Here is a 21,066-nt window from a genome sequence, read left to right as displayed (position 1 = left end):
TTACATTTGTCTTCTTTTTCCCCAATTGACCACCCCCCCCCCCCACCCAGCCATTCCCACCCCAGGCAAGCCCCCACCCCTCAGTGCCTGTGTCCATTGGATATGCTAATATGCATGTATACAAGTGCTTCAGGCCAAAGACTTTAACAGACACCTCACAAAAGAAGATAACAAATGGCAAATAAACATTTTGAAAGATGGTCCACATCATACATACATCCAGAGGGAAATGCAAATTAAAACAACAATGGGATTCCACTATATGCATATTAAAATGTCCAAAATCCAGAACATTGACAATACCATATGCTGGTTAAAATGTGTAGCAACAGGAACTTTCATACTCTTACCATACAATTCAGCAATCATCCTCCCTGGTATTTACCCAAATGAGTTGAAAATTTATGTCCACACAAAAACCTGAACATAAATGTTTAAAGCATCTTTATTCAAAATTGCCCAAACTGGAGGCAACCAAGATGTTCTTCATTAGATTAATGGATAAACTGTGGTACAATTATTCAGTACTAAAAGAAAATGAACTATCAAGCCATGAAAAGACACAAAGGAACTTTAAATGCATATTACTATATGAAAGAAACCAATCTGAAAAGGCTACATACCAGATGATTCCGACTATATGACATTCTGGTAAAGGAAAAACTATGGAGACAGTAAAAAGATCAGTAGGTGCCAAGAGTTTGTGGAGCGAGGGATGACTAGACAGCACAGTGAAAATACTGTCTGATATTATAATAATACATTCACTTCATTACACATTTGTCAAAACCCATAGCATGTACAACACCAAGAGGGAACCCTCAGGTAAGCTATGAAATTTGGGTGATTGTTTTATCTTTCTGAAAATTGTAATGTGAACATGATTCCACAAAATGACCCAGTCAAGGCAGAAATGTTCATTCATTTAAGATGTGATATTTATGTATTTCTCAATAAGGTGTGCCAGAGTACATACTTTTATGTAAAAGTACATGAATTTTTCCTCCTACTTAGGATCTTAGAAGAGTTATTCAACAAAATAAATATTTTTGATAGGACATAGCTTTATGTTTAATATATTAATTAACTGCGTAAATTGTTTTAATTAAAAATTAGCAGCACTCCACTTACCTCTTACAAATTTCCCACTCCAGTGTGAATGTCCACATGGGACACATACATGTGCCTTTGTTCATCAGCTTGTTTTTGCCCCTTTTAACATGTAAGTTTGCATTAGCAGATGGTAGAGAAAATGTAAGTGGGACAAGTTATTAAATCAAATATCATTAGTAACGTTTGACAAGCAGATCCCAAAATTTCCAATGCTTTCCCTCAGCCATCATCATTCAGATATTGTATTTCTGAATATGGTTTCTTTTTACTGGGCAAAAACTGTTGTAAAGATAAGAACATCATCTCAGGAATTTAAATGAAGTACGGGGCTTAAATTTATTGCATGGAAAAAGGCTGAGAGAAACTCAATAATGTCATTGTGCACTATAAGGTTAAATTCCAAATCCTATAGAAAAATGTGCCTTCTCAACCACCTTCTTGAATGCACTCTTGACCTCTTTGTTCCTCAGGCTGTAGACCAGAGGGTTCAGCATTGGGATGACCATGGAATAGAACACAGAGGCCACCTTGTCTGTGTCCATGGAATGATTGGAACTGGGCTGTAAATACATAAAGATGACAGTTCCGTAGAAGATGGAGACTGTAGTGAGGTGAGAAGCACAGGTAGACAAAGCCTTCTGGTGCCCTTGAGCTGAGTGCATCTTCAAGATGGTTATAAATATGAACAGGTAGGAAATCAATATAACCAGAAGAGCAAAAAAGACATTAAAGCTTGACATAAAAACAAGAAACACTTCACTCCTGTGTGTATCTGAGCAAGAGAGAGCCATGACTGCTGGAACATCACAGAAAAAGTGATGGACCAGATTAGATTTACAAAAGAAAAGGCTGAATATGTCCCCAACATGGAAGGAGGCATTCAGGAAACCACAGATGTAGGAGCCTACAGCCAGGCGTGAACACACACCTGTTGTCATGGTGGTGGTGTAATGTAGGGGTTTGCACACCGCTGCGTAGCGGTCATAGGCCATTGATGCTAAGAGGTAATTTTCCACAGTGGCAAAGGCTACAAAAAAGAACATCTGAGCAGCACATGCATTGTAAGAGATGACCTTGTTGCCTATAAGTAACCCAGCCATGACTTTGGGAGTGACAGCTGAGGAGTAAGCAAAGTCCACCAGAGACAGGTTACTGAGGAAAAAGTACATGGGGGTATGGAGACGAGAGTCCAAGAGAATCAACGCGATCATTCCCAGGTTCCCAACCACATTGGTGAGATAAATGATAGTGAACATGATAAAGAGGGGGGCCTGTAGTTCTGGGGCATTGGTTAGTCCGAGGAGGATGAAGTGTGTCACTTTTGTTCTGTTCTCCATCAATGCTAGTTGGGAATCATGAGATGTCCTGTAGCAGTGAGAAATAAAGGAAAAAAGTGACAAACAAAAAAATTGTAGTGAAATTAGGATGTATAAATACCATGTACATTATTTCATTAATAATTTATAGTTTAAAATTATCTTGATCTAATGTTAAGAGCTTTACATATAAATGTCTGTGTATACAATGAGTAGTATTTTCAATTACCATTAAAAATTAAGGATTCTAGTAGTTACATGATATTGTATAATTATATCACTAACATGAAGAAGATTCAAGATTTAACATTGAAACTCATTTTTTAAAATTTTATTTTATTTTTAAAGTATTACAAATAGTAGTGCATGTGTCTCCTTTTTTACCCCCAATGACCTTCCCCCGGCGAAACTCATTTTCAACCCAATCAAATTCTTTGTGCCTTTAGCTTCCTCATTGTCAGCATATTTACAGGTACCATAATAATTAAAATGATACTATGGGTAAAAAGTTGAACTACAGTTCAATCATGTTAATTCATTTAGTTCCCTTTTTTAACTCCAGTAGGAGACCAATTGATAGTGAACAAGATGAACTTATCACCCTACCCAATCAGAGTAGCATTTACCAGTATCTTATTTTTTTACTTATCTTCTTCAGGGAAGCAGCAAGATATTTCATAAGTATCCCCAAACTCCCTACTAATAGAAGCTTTGACATTTATACTCCAGCCTCAACTCACTATTTTTAAAAAAGGTCAAAACATCTATTTTTTTTCTCAAATAACTTATAGTACATGAAGCTTTATTAATAGTATATATAGAATATTGAGCTTACCTTGTTCCTTGAGGAGAAGGGACAGTCAATCCTGAATAGTCAGTTAAAATCAGAAATTCAACCATAAAATACTATATAAATAATGATTTTTAAAAAAGCTATATTTTAGGAGTGATCAAAAGGTTCCAAGTGCTCTAAGACTGGGAAAGATAGAGGAAAAAACACTAACAAGAACCTGGAACCCTGGACCCAAGTCCTGAATCCACCACGAATCTTTACTGTTCCCTTGGAGAAGCCCCTTACCTTCTCCTTATTGGTATGTTTATATACATAATAAAAATTACTTCTCCCACATAATTTACAGGATTGTATCTGTAAATAGCATATAAGGGAAGGCCTAGTAAACAACTGATTATAAGATTATCATTTTAAAGTCACTCAATATATAATTTTTTTTCTTGGGGTAATTTTCTTGGCCATGGTTGCAGGTTTGTAGCAATTCTTCAGTAGACAGAAAAATTGTGTGTAATGATAATTATTAACATTCAGATGAATATATGAAGATCAAAGGGCCCAACATGCAGTCTGGTCCCTCTAAAATGATGCTATGTGGAGTGTTGATATTTCAGAGGCCAATGCAAGGGACCCAGGGGTGAATTATAGAGCTCTCAGGGAATGTGCCCCATGAGACCATCTATAGCTCCTTATCCCACCTTCTTAGGGAAGATGCAATTAATATGTCTATGGGGACCTACCGGCAGAGTTTACATGCATATTTTGCTATTACTTGTTATGTCTTTTTCATTTTCTAAATGCATAATTTTAAAACAGTAAGATCCACACATTTTTGTGTGTGTATAGTTTTAAGAATTTTGTCAAATGTATATGGTTATGTAACTACTACCAGAATCAAGATAATAGAACATTTCCATCATGTATGCAAAAGCACAAGGTTCTTTGTAGCCAACTCCTTCTCCTACCCGCTACCCTTGGAGACCATTGAACTGTTTTGTGTCTATAACTGCTTTTGCAAGAATGTCCTTATGCATATGTAGTCTATGAGTCTTGCTTCTTTCACTTAGTATAATGAATTTAAGATCCATCAATATTTCTACTTTTGCCTATAGCAGTGGTCAGCAAACTGCGGCTCGAGAGCCACATGCGGCTCTTTGGCCCCTTGAGTATGGCTCTTCCACAAAATACCAAGGGCAGGCGCGCATGTACAGTGCAATTGAAACTTCGTGGCCCATGCACAGAAGTTGGTATTTTGTGGAAGAGCCACACTCAAGGGGCCAAAGAGCCACATGTGGCTCGCGAGCCACAGTTTGCCGACCATTGGCCTATAGTGTAATCTTTTTTTTTTTAAGTAGTACTCTCTTTTATGGATAGTACAGATTGTTTATCCAATTCTCAATTGAGGGACATTATGTTAGCTCTGTGAACATGCTGGTTTTGTGTGTGTGTGTGTGTGTGTGTGTGTATGTTGACTCCCCATCGGAAAGGGCAAGAGTAGTCATCTTTGCAGCAGATAAAATAGACTTTAACTCAAAAACCACCAGAAGAAACAAAGATATTATATAATGATAAAAATGTCAATTCTCCAGGAGATAGAACAAGTATAAATACATATGCATTAAATATGCCCAATATATGAATTAAACATTGAAGGGAGAAATAGTAACACAATAGGGGGAGATTTCAATATCTCATATTTAATAATGGAAACCAAATAGAAGATTGATAAGGAAACACTGAATTCCATTCAATTAACAATACACTTAGGATCTGACCAAGCAATCTCATAGTGATTATCTAAGTAAAATGCAAACCTATATTCACACAAAAATAACTTTGGATAGATGTGTAGTAACTTTATTCAAAATATCCAGATACCAGTCAGTGGTCTCAGTTAGCCGAAGCATCATCTCATAAACCAAAAGGTGGCAGGTTCCATTCCAGATCAGGGCACATACTCAAGTTGTGGGTTTGATCCCTGGCTGGGTGCATGCAGGAGACAACTGATGGATGTTTCTCTCTCACACCAATGTTCCTCCCTCTCTTGCTCTTTCCCTTCCTCTCTCTCTAAAATCAATAAAAAGTAAAAATGTTAAAAAAGAATCCAGATATTTGAACCAACCCAAATGTCTTATAAGTGGGAAGTGTAGAAACAATCTTTCATATCCTATATAATAAAGAGGTAATATGCAAATTGACTGTCACACCCTTGCACAAGATGGCTGCCCCCATGTGGTCACAAGATGGCCGTCCCCATGTCATCACAAGATGGCCAGCAGGGGAGGGCAGTTGGGAGCAATTGGGCCGGCAGGAGAGGGCAGTTGGGGGTGACCAGGCCTGCAGGGGAGGACAGTTGGGGGCGACCAGGCCCACAGGGGAGGACAGTTGGGGGCGATCAGGCTGGCAGGCGAGCAGTTAGGTGTCAATCAGCCCGGCAGGGGAGTGGTTAGGGGGTGATCAGGCAGGCAGGCAGGCGAGCGATTGTGAGAGGGATCAGGCCTAAACCGGTAGTCAGACATCCCCCAAGGGGTCCCAGACTGGAGAGGTTGCAGGCTGGGCTGAGGGACGCCTCCCCACCTCCCCAGTGCACGAATTTCATGCACTGGACCTCTAGTCTATATATAATGGAATACCTTTCAGCAATAATAAAAATATTTTGCCACTAATATATTATGGGTTAAATTGTGTTCCTCAAAAATTCATTTGTTTTACTTAGCATAAGGAGAGGGTAAAGAAGGTGGAGGAGGGTATTTGGGGGTAAATGGTGATGGAAAGAGATTTGACTTGGGGTGGTAAACACATAATACAGTGTACAGATAATGTGTTGTGGAATTATGCACATGAAACCTGCATGATTTTGTTAACCAGTGTCACCCCAATAATTTTAATAAAAAGGGAAAATTTTATTTTAATTAAATTTGTAAATTTGTAAATTTAATTAATTTTGTAAATTCTATTTTAATTAAAAATAGGAAAAATAATAAATAACAAATAATATGAAAACATGTGTGCATTCTCATCATATCCAGCTAGGTTCCTATAGGCAATTTAACTGCTTCTTTTCTAAGACCTTGGGATGAGGGCTATAGAAGTCCTCACAGGGAACATCCCCAAACCATTCCACATCTCTATGGCTCCTACCAGATTCCCATGAGTTAGCCTCTGAAATCCCAATATGATTCAACATGACATCATTTTAAAGTAACTAAACTGTGTGCTTAGCCCCTTGGCTGTTATTTACCCTCCCTAAGTACGTGTGGGCCTTCCCTTGGACTCTGATCTGAGAATTTGCTATGAGCCTGCAATCATGGCCAGGGAAAACATCTCAAGTTGAATATTCTATTGATTGACTTTAAAATGATAACCCCTCTTTGTTTTACAGAGCTTTCTTCATTTGCCATTTACAGGCACAATTCTGTAAATTATGTAGGAGAGGTAATTTTATTCTTTAGTTTAGAAGCAAGAAGAAGACAAGTGACTCCTCCAAAAGCATAGTAAGTATTACTGGTGGGTTTAAAATGTGTACCCAGGTTTCTGAGGTTCCTGACTTCATGTCGAGGTTTTCCTCCATCTTTACTTGCCATAGAGATCTTAGATTCTTTTGACCAGTACCTGTTAGAGAATATCACCAAGACTATATATACATTATTCCATGGTTAGATTTCAGATTTCAGAACCACTAGTCATGATTGACTGTGCCTTCCATTTCAACAGCAAGGTAAGCTTTTGGTTTCATACACATTTTTTCGTGTGAACTGTAATTTATGCAAAATCCACAGGGCAACAATATCTGCTATGGGTTATTTGAGCACATAAGTAGGTGTTTTGAACATTTTTTTTTTCTAAAACAGCAACTTGAGACTTGGGGTTTAAATAAAAAACTTCATCAGTAAGAAGTACAGTGATACTTATGAAATAACATTATGTTGCTTTCCTAAAAATGATTAGCAAAAGAGGTAATGTTCTATTGAATGAGTCTTAATTTCACCTTATTTACTATCTGTGTGCTTTCACCAAAGGTTTTTTTAAAAGCAGAAGAGAATGAAATAACCTTCCTTTAAACTACAGAAGAGTTGCAGTTGAATTAACAAGATCCATGGTAATCTTTTCCTCATAATTTCATCTTTATTATTACTAGCATATCTACAAATGTTGATGGTGAAAGACTAGCTTTTTAAAAATATATATTTTATTGATTTTTTACAGAGAGGAAAGGAGAGGGATAGAGAGTTAGAAACATCGATCAGCTGCCTCCAGCACACCCCCTACTGGGTATGTGCCTGCAACCAAGGTACATGCCCCTGACTGGAATGGAACCTGGGACCCCTCAGTCTGCAGGCAGATGCTCTATCCACTGGGCCAAACCGGTCAGGGCGAAAGACTAGCTTTTGATTTGGTCACAGATGGATTTGAATCATGAATCTTGGATTTTCTTAATACTAGCTGTGCAATTGTAGAGCTTTATATAGCTTCTCAAGTCCTAAGTTCTCTTAATGGTAAATTTGGAATTATAGTATCACATATCTTATGATATTATTGTGAGGATTAAATGAAAAGATGTGTTTATGTATATACACATATGTAAACACGTACCTAAATATAATTTTATATCCCTATAACTTTTATTGTTTGCAGAACATACTACATTCTACAAGTGCTTATGATTGCCAAAGGTTGATAAACCTACTGACTTCAGGGGCTTGGTTTGTAAGCGAAGATGTGAAAGAGTTAGGACAATGGTAGAGAATAATGATTAGTGAATGATGTGTCCTTCGAAAGACCTCAAATTCAGATGAAAATGATTTAAAACATTGTTCTGACTCAAGAACATATTTATATAAAAAGTTTAAACATGAATCCCAACACCAAAAAAGACCAGGAGGCTAAAGCAGCCAACAAGTTAGGAACTTTCAACCCTGATCTCCGTGATTCTACTATGAGATGATCTCAATGAAAGAAAATGAGTTTAAGAAAGGAGACTCTTGCCTGGCCAGAGTGTCTCAGTTGGTTGAGCATTGTCCTATGCAACAAGAGGATTCACGTGCTGTTCAGATGTTGATTTCCAGTCAGGGCACATAGCTGGGTTGTGAGTTTGATTACCAGTTGAGGCATGTATGGAAGGCAACCAATTGATGATTCTCTGCTACATTGATCTCTCTCTCTCTCTCTCTCTCTCTCTCTCTCTCTCTCTCTCTTTCCCCCTCTCTCTAAACATGTCCTTGGGTGAGGATTAAAAAGAAGGAGAAAGAAAGGAAGACAAAAGAAAAAAAGAAAGAAAGAAAAAAAAGAAATCACATTTTAGTTAAGTAGCTGAAACCTTCTTGAAATTGAAGAAGTTTCAGCTACTTAACTAAAATGCTGAATACTGAGTCTGGAGCAATGGTGACAAAAAGTAATTGCAAGTTGCATTAAATTCAATTTTATTTATATTAATACCAATTAACTGAAGAACCACTCTGCCTATGTATATAGCTTGGCTTTGGCAGTAATAACTTTTAAACTTAAAAACATTACTGAGCCTCTGTGCCTTATAAGTTAAATAGGGTAACAACTAATTAATCTTATAGATTTATTGAGAAAAATAAATAAATATAGATGTAAGGTGTCTTGAGCATTTCCTGGCACATAAGCAACAAGAAGTATAAGCATTCACTAGGCTCAGGGATATGACATGACAGATATATTTATTCCAAATATGTCATCTTGATTAAGATATAACTTGTTTACACAAATCAGTTTACAAAATTTTAAAAAGTGGGAGATTGTTCATTAAACTTCAGTTTCAACAATGTGTAACTCTACAGGTAATGAATGCATTAAACTTTGTTGGTAAACCCATACTTCAAATCTGACTGCCATAATGAAAATGTGCATCTACTTATCACTTTTCTATCTATCAGTTTCAATTGATTTTTTGTTAATCAATGTGTTCCTTTATGACTCATTGCTATAGGACACCATCTGATTCCCAAACAACATCCATGGAGAACAATACAGAAGTGACCGAGTTCATCCTCTTTGGACTAACCAATGTCCCAGAACTGCAGGTCCCCCTCTTTTTAATGTTCACCGTCATCTACCTCATCAGTGTGGTTGGAAACCTGGGGATAATCATCTTGATTCTCATGGACTTTCGCCTCCATACCCCTATGTACCTTTTCCTTAGTAATTTGTCTTTGGTTGACTTTTGTTCCTCTACAGCTGTCACTCCCAAGGTTATGGCTGGGTTCCTTGTAGGAGACAAGGTCATCTCCTACAATGCATGTGCTGCTCAGATGTTCTTTTTTGTAGCCTTTGCCACTCTGGAAAATTTCCTCTTGGCCTCAATGGCTTATGACCGCTATGTAGCAGTGTGCAAACCCCTACATTACACCATCACCATGACACCAGGTGTGTGTGCATGTCTTGCCATAGGTTCCTATGTCTATAGTTTTCTAACTGCCTCTGCCCACACTATTAACACTTTCAGCCTCTCTTTCTGTATGTCTAATCTGGTCCATCACTTTTTCTGTGATATTCCTGCAGTCATGGCTCTTTCTTGCTCAGACAGGCATATTAGTGAGCAGATTCTTATTTTTGTGGCAAGCTTCAACATTCTTTCTGCTCTCCTGGTTATCTTGATTTCCTACCTGTTCATATTTGTCACCATCCTAAAGATGCACTCATCTTCAGGGTATCAGAAGGCTCTGTCCACCTGTGCTTCTCACCTCACTGCAGTCTCCATCTTCTATGGGACTGTCATCTTCATGTACATCCAGCCCAGCTCCAGCCATTCCATGGACACAGACAAAATTGCCTCTGTGTTCTATACTATGGTCATCCCCATGTTGAACCCTCTGGTCTACAGCTTGAGAAACAAGGAGGTCAAAAATGCATTCAAGAAGGTTGTTGAGAAGGCAACATTATCTCTAGACTTCACTTGAGAAAGTTGTAAGGATCCACAATAACCTAGTTTCATTCCTGTCAGATGTTCAACATGCAATAACTCACATTTTAAGGCCCAACAATGCTCCTAAATTACTGAAATAATGCCATTTTTTCTTCAAAAGCCTATCATCTAGAAAAAAGAAAATATTGTGTCCAAATACATGATGTCTGAATTAGGATGGCCAAAAGGTACCTTAAGAATTTGGGGAGCCTTGCTTGTAATAAACCTTATTAATTATATTTAGTTTATTCACATGTTTATATTTTCTCTAGCATGTAACAATGGAAGGATATATGGAAAACATGGCAAACACAAATCCATGAAAAAAAAGCATATGCAAGAATCCCATAAATGCACATACATGCAAAAGTGGGAAATTTTTTTAAAGGGTTAGATGGAGTATGGCTAGTTTTTAATTAAATAGTTAAAATAATTTATATATCAGATTATAAATTTATGTTCAACATTATTTATTTCTGTAGTTCAATACTATTTTAGGAGTCTCAAATTTTTAAAAAGTGATATGGCCATTTAAATAAAGATATATGCTTTTTTGGCACATTTTATTCAGAACTACATATGCATAATATAATAAAGGAATTAACATTTCTTTCTTCAGTAAGTCAGGTAGTTAATTTTTCTGTATATGACTACCTTATCTTATATTTTGTAAACAAACAACACTGATTAATAATAATGCTATTCATTTTTCTCATTGAAAATACTAAGAAAAGTTTCATGCCACTCATTCAGGGATGCTTCAGTGTTAGATGAGCTCTGTCGTGTGTTATTCCTCTCCTACTCATTTACACTGAGTTCCTTGCTTTTTCTGGACAACTCCCAGCATGCTCCTGCATCAGGATCTTTGTCCTTGCTGTTACCAATGCTCAGAAAGCTCCCTTACTTCCTTCAGCTCTTTGCTTACATGTTTCCACACCACAGTCACCCCACCCACCAGTGGACACTGTTCCTTCCTTGCACTTCTTGCTTTAGTCTTCATAATTCTGATCAGTACTCAAATTAAACTATTATCATTATTCCTTTATTTTCCTACTGACAGCATACACTACACAAGAGGAGTCACTTTGTCTTCCTAACAGCTTCATTTCCAATACATAAATTACAACCTGCTTTATAATAATTTCTCAATAAACATGTTAATGAATATATTAGTCAAAATTTGGATCCAGCAGTCAATATATTTGAACCACTGATAATTACATGAGTTCATTATCCATTATAAAATTCTCTAGAAAAGCCTCAGTTAGTTAGAATGCTGTCCATACACCAAAGTTGCAGGTTGGATCCCTGGTTAGGGCACATACAAGAAGCAACCAATGAATTCATAAATAAGTGTTTCTCTCTCTCTCTCTCTCTCTCTCTCTCTCTCTCTCTCTCTCTCTCTCTCTCTCTCTCATCAATCAATTAATCAATACAATTTTAGAGCATTTCATGAGACATGGCTAGGTTTTTCTTCTATATAAGTACTCACTATTTGTATTTACCACTTTTGGACAAATTAATTTTTTAGAAACCATACTATCAAATGGATCATATCAAACCATCTTAATTCTTTTTCATTAGTATTTCTCATTAAGTGGAAAATAACACATGAAATGTTTTATTTAGTAAATCATAAAAATGAGAACTATAATAAGTTTTCTACCCAATTGAATTTGAAAAATATATCCATAAATAATGATTATTTATTCAATGTCAATGATTATAAACAGACAAGTCTTATGTACCTCTCACCAAATTTCCTCTTTAGTTAATATTTTACTTTATCATATTACATTTGTGAAAACTAAGAAAACAACATTGATTACTACTATTATCTAAAACTTCAAGAAATTATTCAGATCATTATTTTTTACTAAGGTCATTTTGCTCTTATAGAATATAATCCAGGATGCAACATTGTACATATTTATCGTGTCTCTTTAATCTTTTCTGATCTTGACAGTTTCTCAGTATTTCCTTATTTTTCATTACCTTAATATGTATTTTGTAGAATGCCTTTCAATTTCTGTTTGTCTGATATTTTTGTCACATAGTTAAACAAAAGCATAGGTTTTGAGAAAGAATGAGAGGTGAACTTCTCATCATGTCCTACTAGGGGATACACATTACCAACATGACTTGTCACTGGGGGCTTTATCTTGATCAATTAAACAAGATGATCACTTAAACTTTTGCCAGGTTCTTTCATATAATGCTACCACCACCCGTCCCCGTCCCCGTCCACTCTATACTTTAGAAGCCAGTTACCAAATTTCAGTGCACACTCAGATGGAAGAGACTACATTCCACCTCCTAGGAGAGGTCTATACAGATTACTTACAACTTTATTAGGGAAATGCAAATCAAAACTACAATGAGATATCATCTCACCCCTGTTAGAATGGTTATTATCAACATGATAAGTAATAACAAGTGTTGGATAGAGTGTGGAGAAAAAGGAAACTTCATTCACTGCTGGTGGGAATATAAACTGGTGCAGCCACTATGGAAAACAGTAGAAATCAATGGAGATATAGTTAATTCTAATGATTAATGTCTAGGTGGAGAATGATAAGGTTACTAAAATAATTAAGACTAGAGTTACCATATATGACTTAGCAACCCCTAAAAGTTGAAAACATTTATTCACAAAGATATGCATCCCTGTATTAATTGCAGCACTATTCATGGTTGTCAAGACATGGAAAAAACTGAAGTGTCCTTCAATAAATGATTGGATAAATAAGATGTGGTACATATAATGGAATACTACTCAGCCATAAGAAAAGATGAAATACTGACATTTGTGACAACATGGATATTATCCTGTTCAATAATATCATGTTAAGTGAAATAGGTTAATCAGAAAAAGCTAAGAACCATTTGATTTCATTCATATGTGGGATATAAAACTGAAACTCATAGACACTGACAACTGTATTGTGGTTACCAGAGAGAACGGGTTTGGGGGTAGTAAAGGGTAAAGGAGGCCAAATATATGGTGATGGAAGATTTTTGACTTTGAGTGGTAGGCACACAATGCAATGCATAGATCATGTATTATATTAATGTACACTTGAAACCTACATAATCTTATTAACCACTGTCATCCAATAAATTTAATAAGAAGTAAAATAAAATTTATCTATAAGAAAGAATTGTTTGTTTGTTTGTTTATATCAGGAAAACCCAAACCAAGATTGTGAAACAAATTGTCAAGAATCCACCCTGGCCGGTGTGGCTCAGTTGGTTGGGTGTTATCCTGTGCATCAAAGGGTTGCTGGTTTGGTGCCTGGTCAGGTGAATGCCCAGGTTGCAGGCTCAGTCCACACTGAGGGGTATGAGGCAGGCAGCCGATCAATGTTGTTGTGGGGACTGAACCCACAACTAGGGCATGTGCCCTGACTGGAAATTGAGCTGTGACCTCTGAGCCATGTGGGCCTGGCAACAGTGATATTCTTTTTTTTTTTTTTTTAAATATATTTTATTGATTTTTTACAGAGAGGAAGGGAGAGGGATAGAGAATTAGAAACATCGATGAGAGAGAAACATCGATCAGCCGCCTCCTGCACACTCCCCACCGGGGATGTGCCCGCAACCAAGGTACATGCTCTTGACCGGAATTGAACCTGGGAACCTTGAGTCCACAGGCTGATGCTCTATCCACTGAGCCAAACCGGTTAGGGCAACAGTGATATTTTTACTTGAATTATGGTGCACAGAAAAGCCACTAAGAAGATGAAGTTCCCGTTCAATAATTCTGAATCTGGTCGGTGATAACCACCTGACTTTAAATTCTTGTCATTATTGGGCCAGTCTAACTCTACCGTACCAGTGAGGCTTGAGTTGTTTTCCTCTTTAATGGAACTATAAGACCACCTCGAATTCTCATTTTTCTCCCTCATTACAAATTTGTGGAGAGAAATGGCCACACTATGAGAATGCTGGCCTGAAAATATTATGAAAGAAGACTGGTCCGGCCTCTGGAAGATGAAAGACCCTGTGGAGCAGAGGTAGACAGTACCCAGAATCAGCATGCAGAAACGTAAGGCCATCTTGAACCTTTCAGCCCAACCATGCAACCATGCAGAAGATATGCAACCTCATGAGTGAACCCATGTGAAAGCAGCAAAGTACCTGTTCTTAGAATTATGAGAAATAAAAGCTGTTGTTGTTGTTTTTTTCAGATTAAAAGTGATTTATTTTAGGACACATAAGAGAGTTTTGCAAAGTTAGTAGACTACAAGAGGAACAAAGACAAATCAAAAGCGTTCCTATATACTAACAATAACCAAACGGAAAATGTAATAGAAAGAAAGATAGCATTGGGAATAGCAACAAAACCTCCAAAGATAAGTAGGAATAAATCTTTTCTGAAGACATATAGAACTTTATGGAGAAAACTGCAAAACATCATTAAGGATGAAAAGGAAAACATACAGCCATACTAGTACATCTTCATAGATGTGAGGGCTCAATATCATAAAGACATTTCCCTCAAATTAATCTAATATATTAAATGCTATTAAAAGCTGTTTTTTAAGCCACTAAGTGTTGTGGTAATTTATTGCATAGCAATAGACAGCTGAGATGTATAATCTCTCTAACTAAAACTATGTGCTGAGCAGGACCTTCATCTTCTTAATGACTTTTCTGAAAGCATTATTAACCTCTTTATTCCGTAGACTATAGACAATAGGGTTCAACATGGGGACTATTATTGTATAGAACACAGATGCCAATTGATCATCGTCCATAGAGTGACTAGAGCTGGGTTGTAAGTACATGAAGATTACAGTTCCATAGAATATGGTTACAGAAGTGAGGTGAGAAGCACAGGTAGAGAAGGCTTTCTTTCGTCCCTCTGCTGAGCGCATCCTCAGGATGGCAATGAATATGAATAGATAGGAGGTCAAAATAACTGTTAGGGCAAACAAGACATTGAAAGCTGCTAAGATGAAGAGCACAATCTCATTTGTGTAGATGTCAGAGCATGAAAGAGCCAGGATTGCAGGGATATCACAGAAAAAGTGATGGACCACATTGGAATGGCAGAAGGAGAGACAGAAGGTAAATCCAGTGTGGATGGCGGATTCAACCAAGCCCCAGACATGGCAGCCTAGGGACATTTGAGCACACACTCTGGTGGTCACAGTGCTGGTGTAATGTAGGGGTTTACACACCGCTGCATGGCGATCATAAGCCATGACAGCTAGTAGGAAACAGTCTGCACTGGCAAAAGCCACAAAGAAAAACATCTGAGCAACACATCCCCCGTAGGAGATGACTTTATCCCCTGTGAGGAACCCAGCCATCACCTTGGGAGTAACAGCCGAGGAGTAAGCACAGTCTACCAGAGATAGGTTACTGAGGAAAAAATACATGGGAGTGTGGAGGCAAGAGTCCAACAGAATTAACATGATAATCCCAAGATTTCCCACGAGAGTGACAAGATATATAAGAGTGAATATTATGAAGAGGGGGACCTGTAACTCTGGGGTGTCGGTCAGTCCCAAGAGTCTAAATTCATTCACCTCTGTGCTATTCTCCATGGAGGTCATTTTGAAATTGTATTTCACCTGTCAAAACAAGAGAAGCAAAATGGATAAATTACTAATGCATGGGAAATGGCTCACAGCATACCCATGTCACCATGATGCCATTACCAGTGCAGGGTTGTACCATGCCAGCACAGCCAAGGGTTCGGTGAGCCTGAGGTGGCGCTGGGAAGGATGTAGAAAAGACAAACAAAGAGAATAAGCTGGGTCTAGGTCAGTGATGGCGAACCTTTTGACCTCGGCGTGTCAACATTTTGAAAAACCCTAACTTAACTCTGGTGCCGTGTCACATAGAGAAATTTTTTGATATTTGCAACCTTAGTAAAACAAAGACTTATATTTTTGATATTTATTTTATATATTTAAGTGCCATTTAACAAAGAAAAATCAACCAAAAAAAATGAGTTCGCGTGTCACCTCTGACACACATGTCATAGGTGTGCCATCACTGGTCTAGGTGGATCTTCCTGTGCCTGGCTGAGGCCACAGAGAGAGATCCAGACAGCAAGCTGACCCTTTATTTTATAGCTAGAGGTAAACAAGGTAGTGGTCACCATAGTTACAATGTTCTTGTGAGTTTCACTTGTTTTGGCAGCACTTGCTACATCTCCCTCTGCCCATCAGCTTCCCAGATAAGATCTAGGGAGTGTCATAAGGTCAACCCTAAATATGCTAAGAGTGCTGTGCCCTCTAATCTGGGACTTGTTTGTGGCTTTGCCAACAGGTCAGTCTGAGGCTTAATCCTATAGCCGCTCCCTACACAGGATTGTCAATAACCAAGAGACTGCATCTTCTGACCTTCATCTTTCAATTTGTAAGGGTATGCACACATTTCTTAGTTCCTGACTTCACTCAGATATTCCAAATGACCTTTTCTTCAAAATATCTACTGCTTATTTTCATTTGGGTTGAAAGTTTCTACTTTCTCTGTCAGTTACTTGGTCATCCCTGAGCCATGTAACACTCATATTAATGCAACACTTACCATGTGCCAGGTAGTATGAGAATAATACCTCATTTAATCTCCCAACTGTCCTATTAGTTAATTACCTGAGAAAAATGATGTGCCAATGCCTTTCTGGATGTGAAGTTCTGTGAAGATTATCATTTAAGCAATTGTGATCCATCTGAGATCTAAGAAAGAAGTTTCCCTTTCTCTCCTCAGAGAAAACTGCCCCTTGAAAGATATACCCACCCCCAAAAGTGGAAAAATCTCAAAACTGTGACCATTCAGACCTCTTGCTTCAACCTCTTGAGGTGGGTAGCAGAGAATGGAGGAAGATACTCATCACCTCCATTGGGGAGCAGTGTAAGTGTCCTGAGCTTGAATTTCTTCATCCAAAAATAAATAAATAAATAAATAAATAAATAAATAAATAAGGCATGTGTTTCCTACTCTTACTTTGTCACAAAATTCTTACAGCAATTTTAAAAGGTGCACTCTCTATAAAGAGGCGGCATCTCATGTTGCTAAAGAACATGGTCTCTGGGGTCATTCAGTTCCTGCATTTCCACTTGCCAGGTGGGCCTCAGTGAAAAATAGGGATGATGATAATAGGATTTTGCAAATCTGGAGAACTCAATGATTTGACATGTTTAAATCACACAGAATACTGCTTAATACATAGTTAGCATGCAATAAACCATAAGTTTTACTATTATTAAATAAATATTATTATTATTAGTAGTAGTAGTATATAAGATGGTTGAAAGAAAGTATCAAAAGAAACCTAACACAATGGTTGGAATCACATTACTAAAGAAACTTACATGAATGAGAAACTTATGTGAATGGACTTCATAACTTAAATCCAAATTTGTTTAAACAAACACACTATTTTTACAAATGTTAATAAAAAATTGGGGGCTGAGCTCCAGGGATAATTACAGATACAAATTTTGAGATGCCATTTTTCATGGTATGGTTTCTGCAAGAGCAGACTATTAAAGGCTATACTGATTATTTCACCCACTTACATAATCTCATTATAAAATAGCCTCCACAGTCTTCAGAATCCAGGCTAAATATCTGGTCAAGCCTGATAAAGTCTTCAACATAGAATCCCTTAATACCTGAATTATCCAGCTTTAGAGCTCTTTCCCTCACAATTCACTTGTAGTTCATGAGCACATCTTATATCTCTACCTTCAAAGTGTATCCTGAGTTCATTCACTTGTCACCACCTCTAGTGTGACTACTCCAGGCCAAGCCATCATTTAGGGCACCCCTCCTAAGAATTCAGGCCCAGAATGGGCCATTGGAAAAGTTAAAAAAAAAAAAAGGAAACCTGAGGTGAGATGGAGATATGGGAGCTGAGAGGTGGTGGGGACTAAGGGGTAGATATTGAAGGATTTTAAAGTTTTGTCTTTTCAACTAGATAGTAAATTTGTCCTATAGACAGTGTCTTTCTGACCCTAACAAAATAATACCAGCAATGTAATGGGTAGCCATATTGCCTTTCATGCCAGGTTCTATTGTCCTAGTTCATATAGATTCAAACCCCTCTTTGTATCCTTGTGCTTAGCAAAATGCATGGCAACTATCAATTAATTTTTGTTGGGTGAATGAGCTAGTGAAGAAATGATTGCTATTTCTACATGAAAGTAGATCTGTAAAAAATAATGCTGAACAAGAGAATAAGCAACATCTACAAAGATAAATGCTCTGAGACTAGAAGAAAAAAATCTAAGAGAAACAGAACTTACATGTATTTCATTACTATTTTCATAGAATATATTCTTCATTAATATATATTTTATAATAGGTTCCACATTTACTCAATATAGTTAATGTCAATAGTTCTCTTTAAATTCACCTGGGTATATACTCAGTAAAATATATTAAAATAACAAGAGAAATACATGTATATTTATAGGAATACTAGTGGCCCGGTGCACAGATTTGTGTACATTGAAAGGAAATTAATTAGAAGAAATATTTTAATATTGCTATTCGCCCTTTCTCTATAATAGAAGTGTCAACCAAATTCATGATCGACAATGACAGATCGAAACACACACATGTGATTGGCGCCAGTGAGAGCTTTATATACATCATGCATGTGTGAGTTAACTTAGCCTTTTATATATACAGAATAAACTTGTTTAATTAGACCTGCTTTCTGATTTAGCTAAACTTTTTCCATCCCAGTCAAGCACCCCAACTTCTCTTTCAGGTAATTGTCAGCAACACAGCAGTAAATATCAACATGAAGCAGATTATTATTGTAGATCACACAGGGAGAACAAAGGGTATAATATTTAACCGCAGCAGTGTTTGATGATATTCTGCACAGTGAGAAAACCTGAAGTCATTTTCAAGGTCCACCATTTCTTACTTCTTTTCAGTCAGACCAAGTTTCTAAACTTTCTAAATCTCCATTTTCCAGCAAATGGAAAGAAAATAGCATTCTACCGAGTCTCCTATCTGCCTACTCCAGGACTTCTGTGATGATCAAATGAGGTGAGGCATGGGAAAGCACTTCAAAGACATTTGGTTAAAGTGTGAAATGTTTGCATCTGGCTATAAAGCAAGCCATGTTCCTGGGCTGAAGAAACTGCAAGGAGGCTAGTCGCTAGGGAGAGGAAGCCAGGCGCTGCTACCTGAAGTCATTATCTGGTGCCCACAGTAACCGTTTCTGGGCTGGGCTGGGCTGTGGGCCACATTTTGTGCCATGGGGTCTTGGCAGCATTGGCTGCGATTTGGTGGGCTGTCACTCTGAGGTGGTAGCGGGGCCTGTGTCCCACTTGGGAGAACCTGAGTGTTGGTTTGTTGACGCTAGGTCTGTGGTGCCGTTTCTTTGTAAAAGGCCAGTACATGTCACGGCAGCTCCTGCATTGAGTGTCTGCCCCCTGGTGGTCAGTGTGCATCATAGCAACCGGTTGGACAGTAGGAGAGACACTTAGTATATTAGCCTTTTATATATATAGATAATCAAGAAGAATAATCTATGAAACACCTTTTTGTTGAATCAATAAATTTGTTATATTCATCAAATCTTCAGCAATTAAACCCTCCATGAATTTGTTTTGAGTGAACTGAGTCTTGGAGAATTAATTTAACACAAATTGTCCTAGAACAATATTTTACAATTATTAGCAATAATTCCTGACACACACAGTACTTTGAATATTTGAGTTCATTTAAGATAGAAAAGATTATAAAGCAAACATGCATTGCAAATGAAAAAATAAATAGGGCTTTATGAAAGTTTTGTTTCTGGTACATGTGTATGTGTTTGTGTGTGCTGGGTGACAATGTAAATCATGCCTTTTGCTGTGGATTCCTTGTTTTAAAAAGTCTAAAACATTTGGTCAAGAGCCTTGGGAAAGTTTATACAAAGTTACACATGAGAGTATGTTTTAATGATACAGAACCATGAACTTCAGAATGTATTTAATAAACAGGTGCAATAAACAATTCATCCAGTGATTCACTCACCCATTCATTTATTTATTTGTTCACTCATTGCCTCAACAAAGATTTATTTGGTGTCCACCATTTTCTAAGTGCTTTCCTAAACACAGGAATTTTAAATGATAAGAAAAAATACCATCCTCTGTTATTTGCAAAAAAATCACCATTTTCCTAATTAATGGAGGTTGTTGTAACATCTGGACTCTAATTAAACAGCATGGAAGCATGAGAGTAGTAACACTTGGGATATTAAACTCTGAAAAACTCATAGGAAGATGTTGCCCTTGTAACTTAACATAGCACATCTAATACCATAATCTAAACAGATCATAGAACTGAGCTAGAACTTTACCTTGCTCTTCAAAGAAAATAACACAACTTCACATATGATCCTCAAATTGTTAGTCCCACTCAAAAAGAAAAGCAGAATCCATCCTGTTGAAGTTCGTACTTACTGTCTGGTCACAAAGATTTAAGTTCTCTAGAGGCTGGGAAATATAAGAAGAAGGTAATTATCAGGTGAGGATTATAAAATATTCTCCAACCTGTCACACAGGGATACTGTTGGGAGGACAAATAGGAAAAATGTACTCTGTAAATGCTGAGCAGCTCCAAGAAGGAATCATCATACTCACCATAGACAATATTTTAGCTTGGGGGTTTATCCCTGACCATTGCTGTAGGCTCACAGTAATATGCCAGTGAAATAAGGCCACTTAGTAAAATGGATAAAATTTTACATTAAGATCAATGAAAGAACACCATGAGCCTTTGGCATGCAGACTGGTAACTAAAATGTCAGAGTAATGTTGGGATGTTAGAGGCCAATGATTGGGAACCAGAGGGATTTATACATACATGAAGGTGTCAGGGGACTAGGTGCTCAAGAGAGCAATGTGAGTCTTCCACCCCAGTCATTTACAGTAGAAGCAATTAGACTA

The 21,066-nt window shown here is 37.4% G+C and overlaps 3 protein-coding genes across 3 annotated transcripts; 1 reads left to right on the top strand and 2 right to left on the bottom strand.

The window, feature by feature from the left end:
• Positions 1-1,505: 1,505 nt before the first annotated feature.
• On the bottom strand, positions 1,506-2,456 carry LOC118663728 (olfactory receptor 5B2-like). Its single transcript, XM_036323640.1, has one exon. It carries the CDS (start codon positions 2,448-2,450, stop codon positions 1,506-1,508), a length of 945 nt encoding a protein of 314 aa, XP_036179533.1. The 5' UTR covers positions 2,451-2,456.
• Positions 2,457-9,200: 6,744 nt separating this feature from the next.
• LOC118663718 (olfactory receptor 5B2-like) lies at positions 9,201-11,779 on the top strand. Its single transcript, XM_036323631.1, has 2 exons — positions 9,201-10,103; positions 11,777-11,779. The coding sequence occupies exons 1-2, from the start codon at positions 9,201-9,203 to the stop codon at positions 11,777-11,779; spliced, it is 906 nt and encodes a 301-aa protein (XP_036179524.1).
• Positions 11,780-14,763: 2,984 nt separating this feature from the next.
• On the bottom strand, positions 14,764-15,723 carry LOC118663712 (olfactory receptor 5B2-like). The gene has a single exon (XM_036323617.1). It carries the CDS (start codon positions 15,709-15,711, stop codon positions 14,764-14,766), a length of 948 nt encoding a protein of 315 aa, XP_036179510.1. The 5' UTR covers positions 15,712-15,723.
• Positions 15,724-21,066: the final 5,343 nt, after the last annotated feature.

This window comes from Myotis myotis, unplaced genomic scaffold, assembly GCF_014108235.1.
Source record: "Myotis myotis isolate mMyoMyo1 unplaced genomic scaffold, mMyoMyo1.p scaffold_m19_p_10, whole genome shotgun sequence".
NCBI classification, from domain to species: Eukaryota; Metazoa; Chordata; class Mammalia; order Chiroptera; family Vespertilionidae; genus Myotis; species Myotis myotis.
This window is presented reverse-complemented; position numbering and strand designations above follow the sequence as displayed.

Excerpts from the sequence above, each read along its gene's own strand:
- LOC118663712 (XM_036323617.1), bottom strand. The coding sequence starts at position 15,711 with ATGACCTCCATGGAGAATAGCACAGAGGTGAATGAATTTAGACTCTTG.
- LOC118663728 (XM_036323640.1), bottom strand. The coding sequence starts at position 2,450 with ATGGAGAACAGAACAAAAGTGACACACTTCATCCTCCTCGGACTAACC.
- LOC118663718 (XM_036323631.1), top strand. The coding sequence starts at position 9,201 with ATGGAGAACAATACAGAAGTGACCGAGTTCATCCTCTTTGGACTAACC.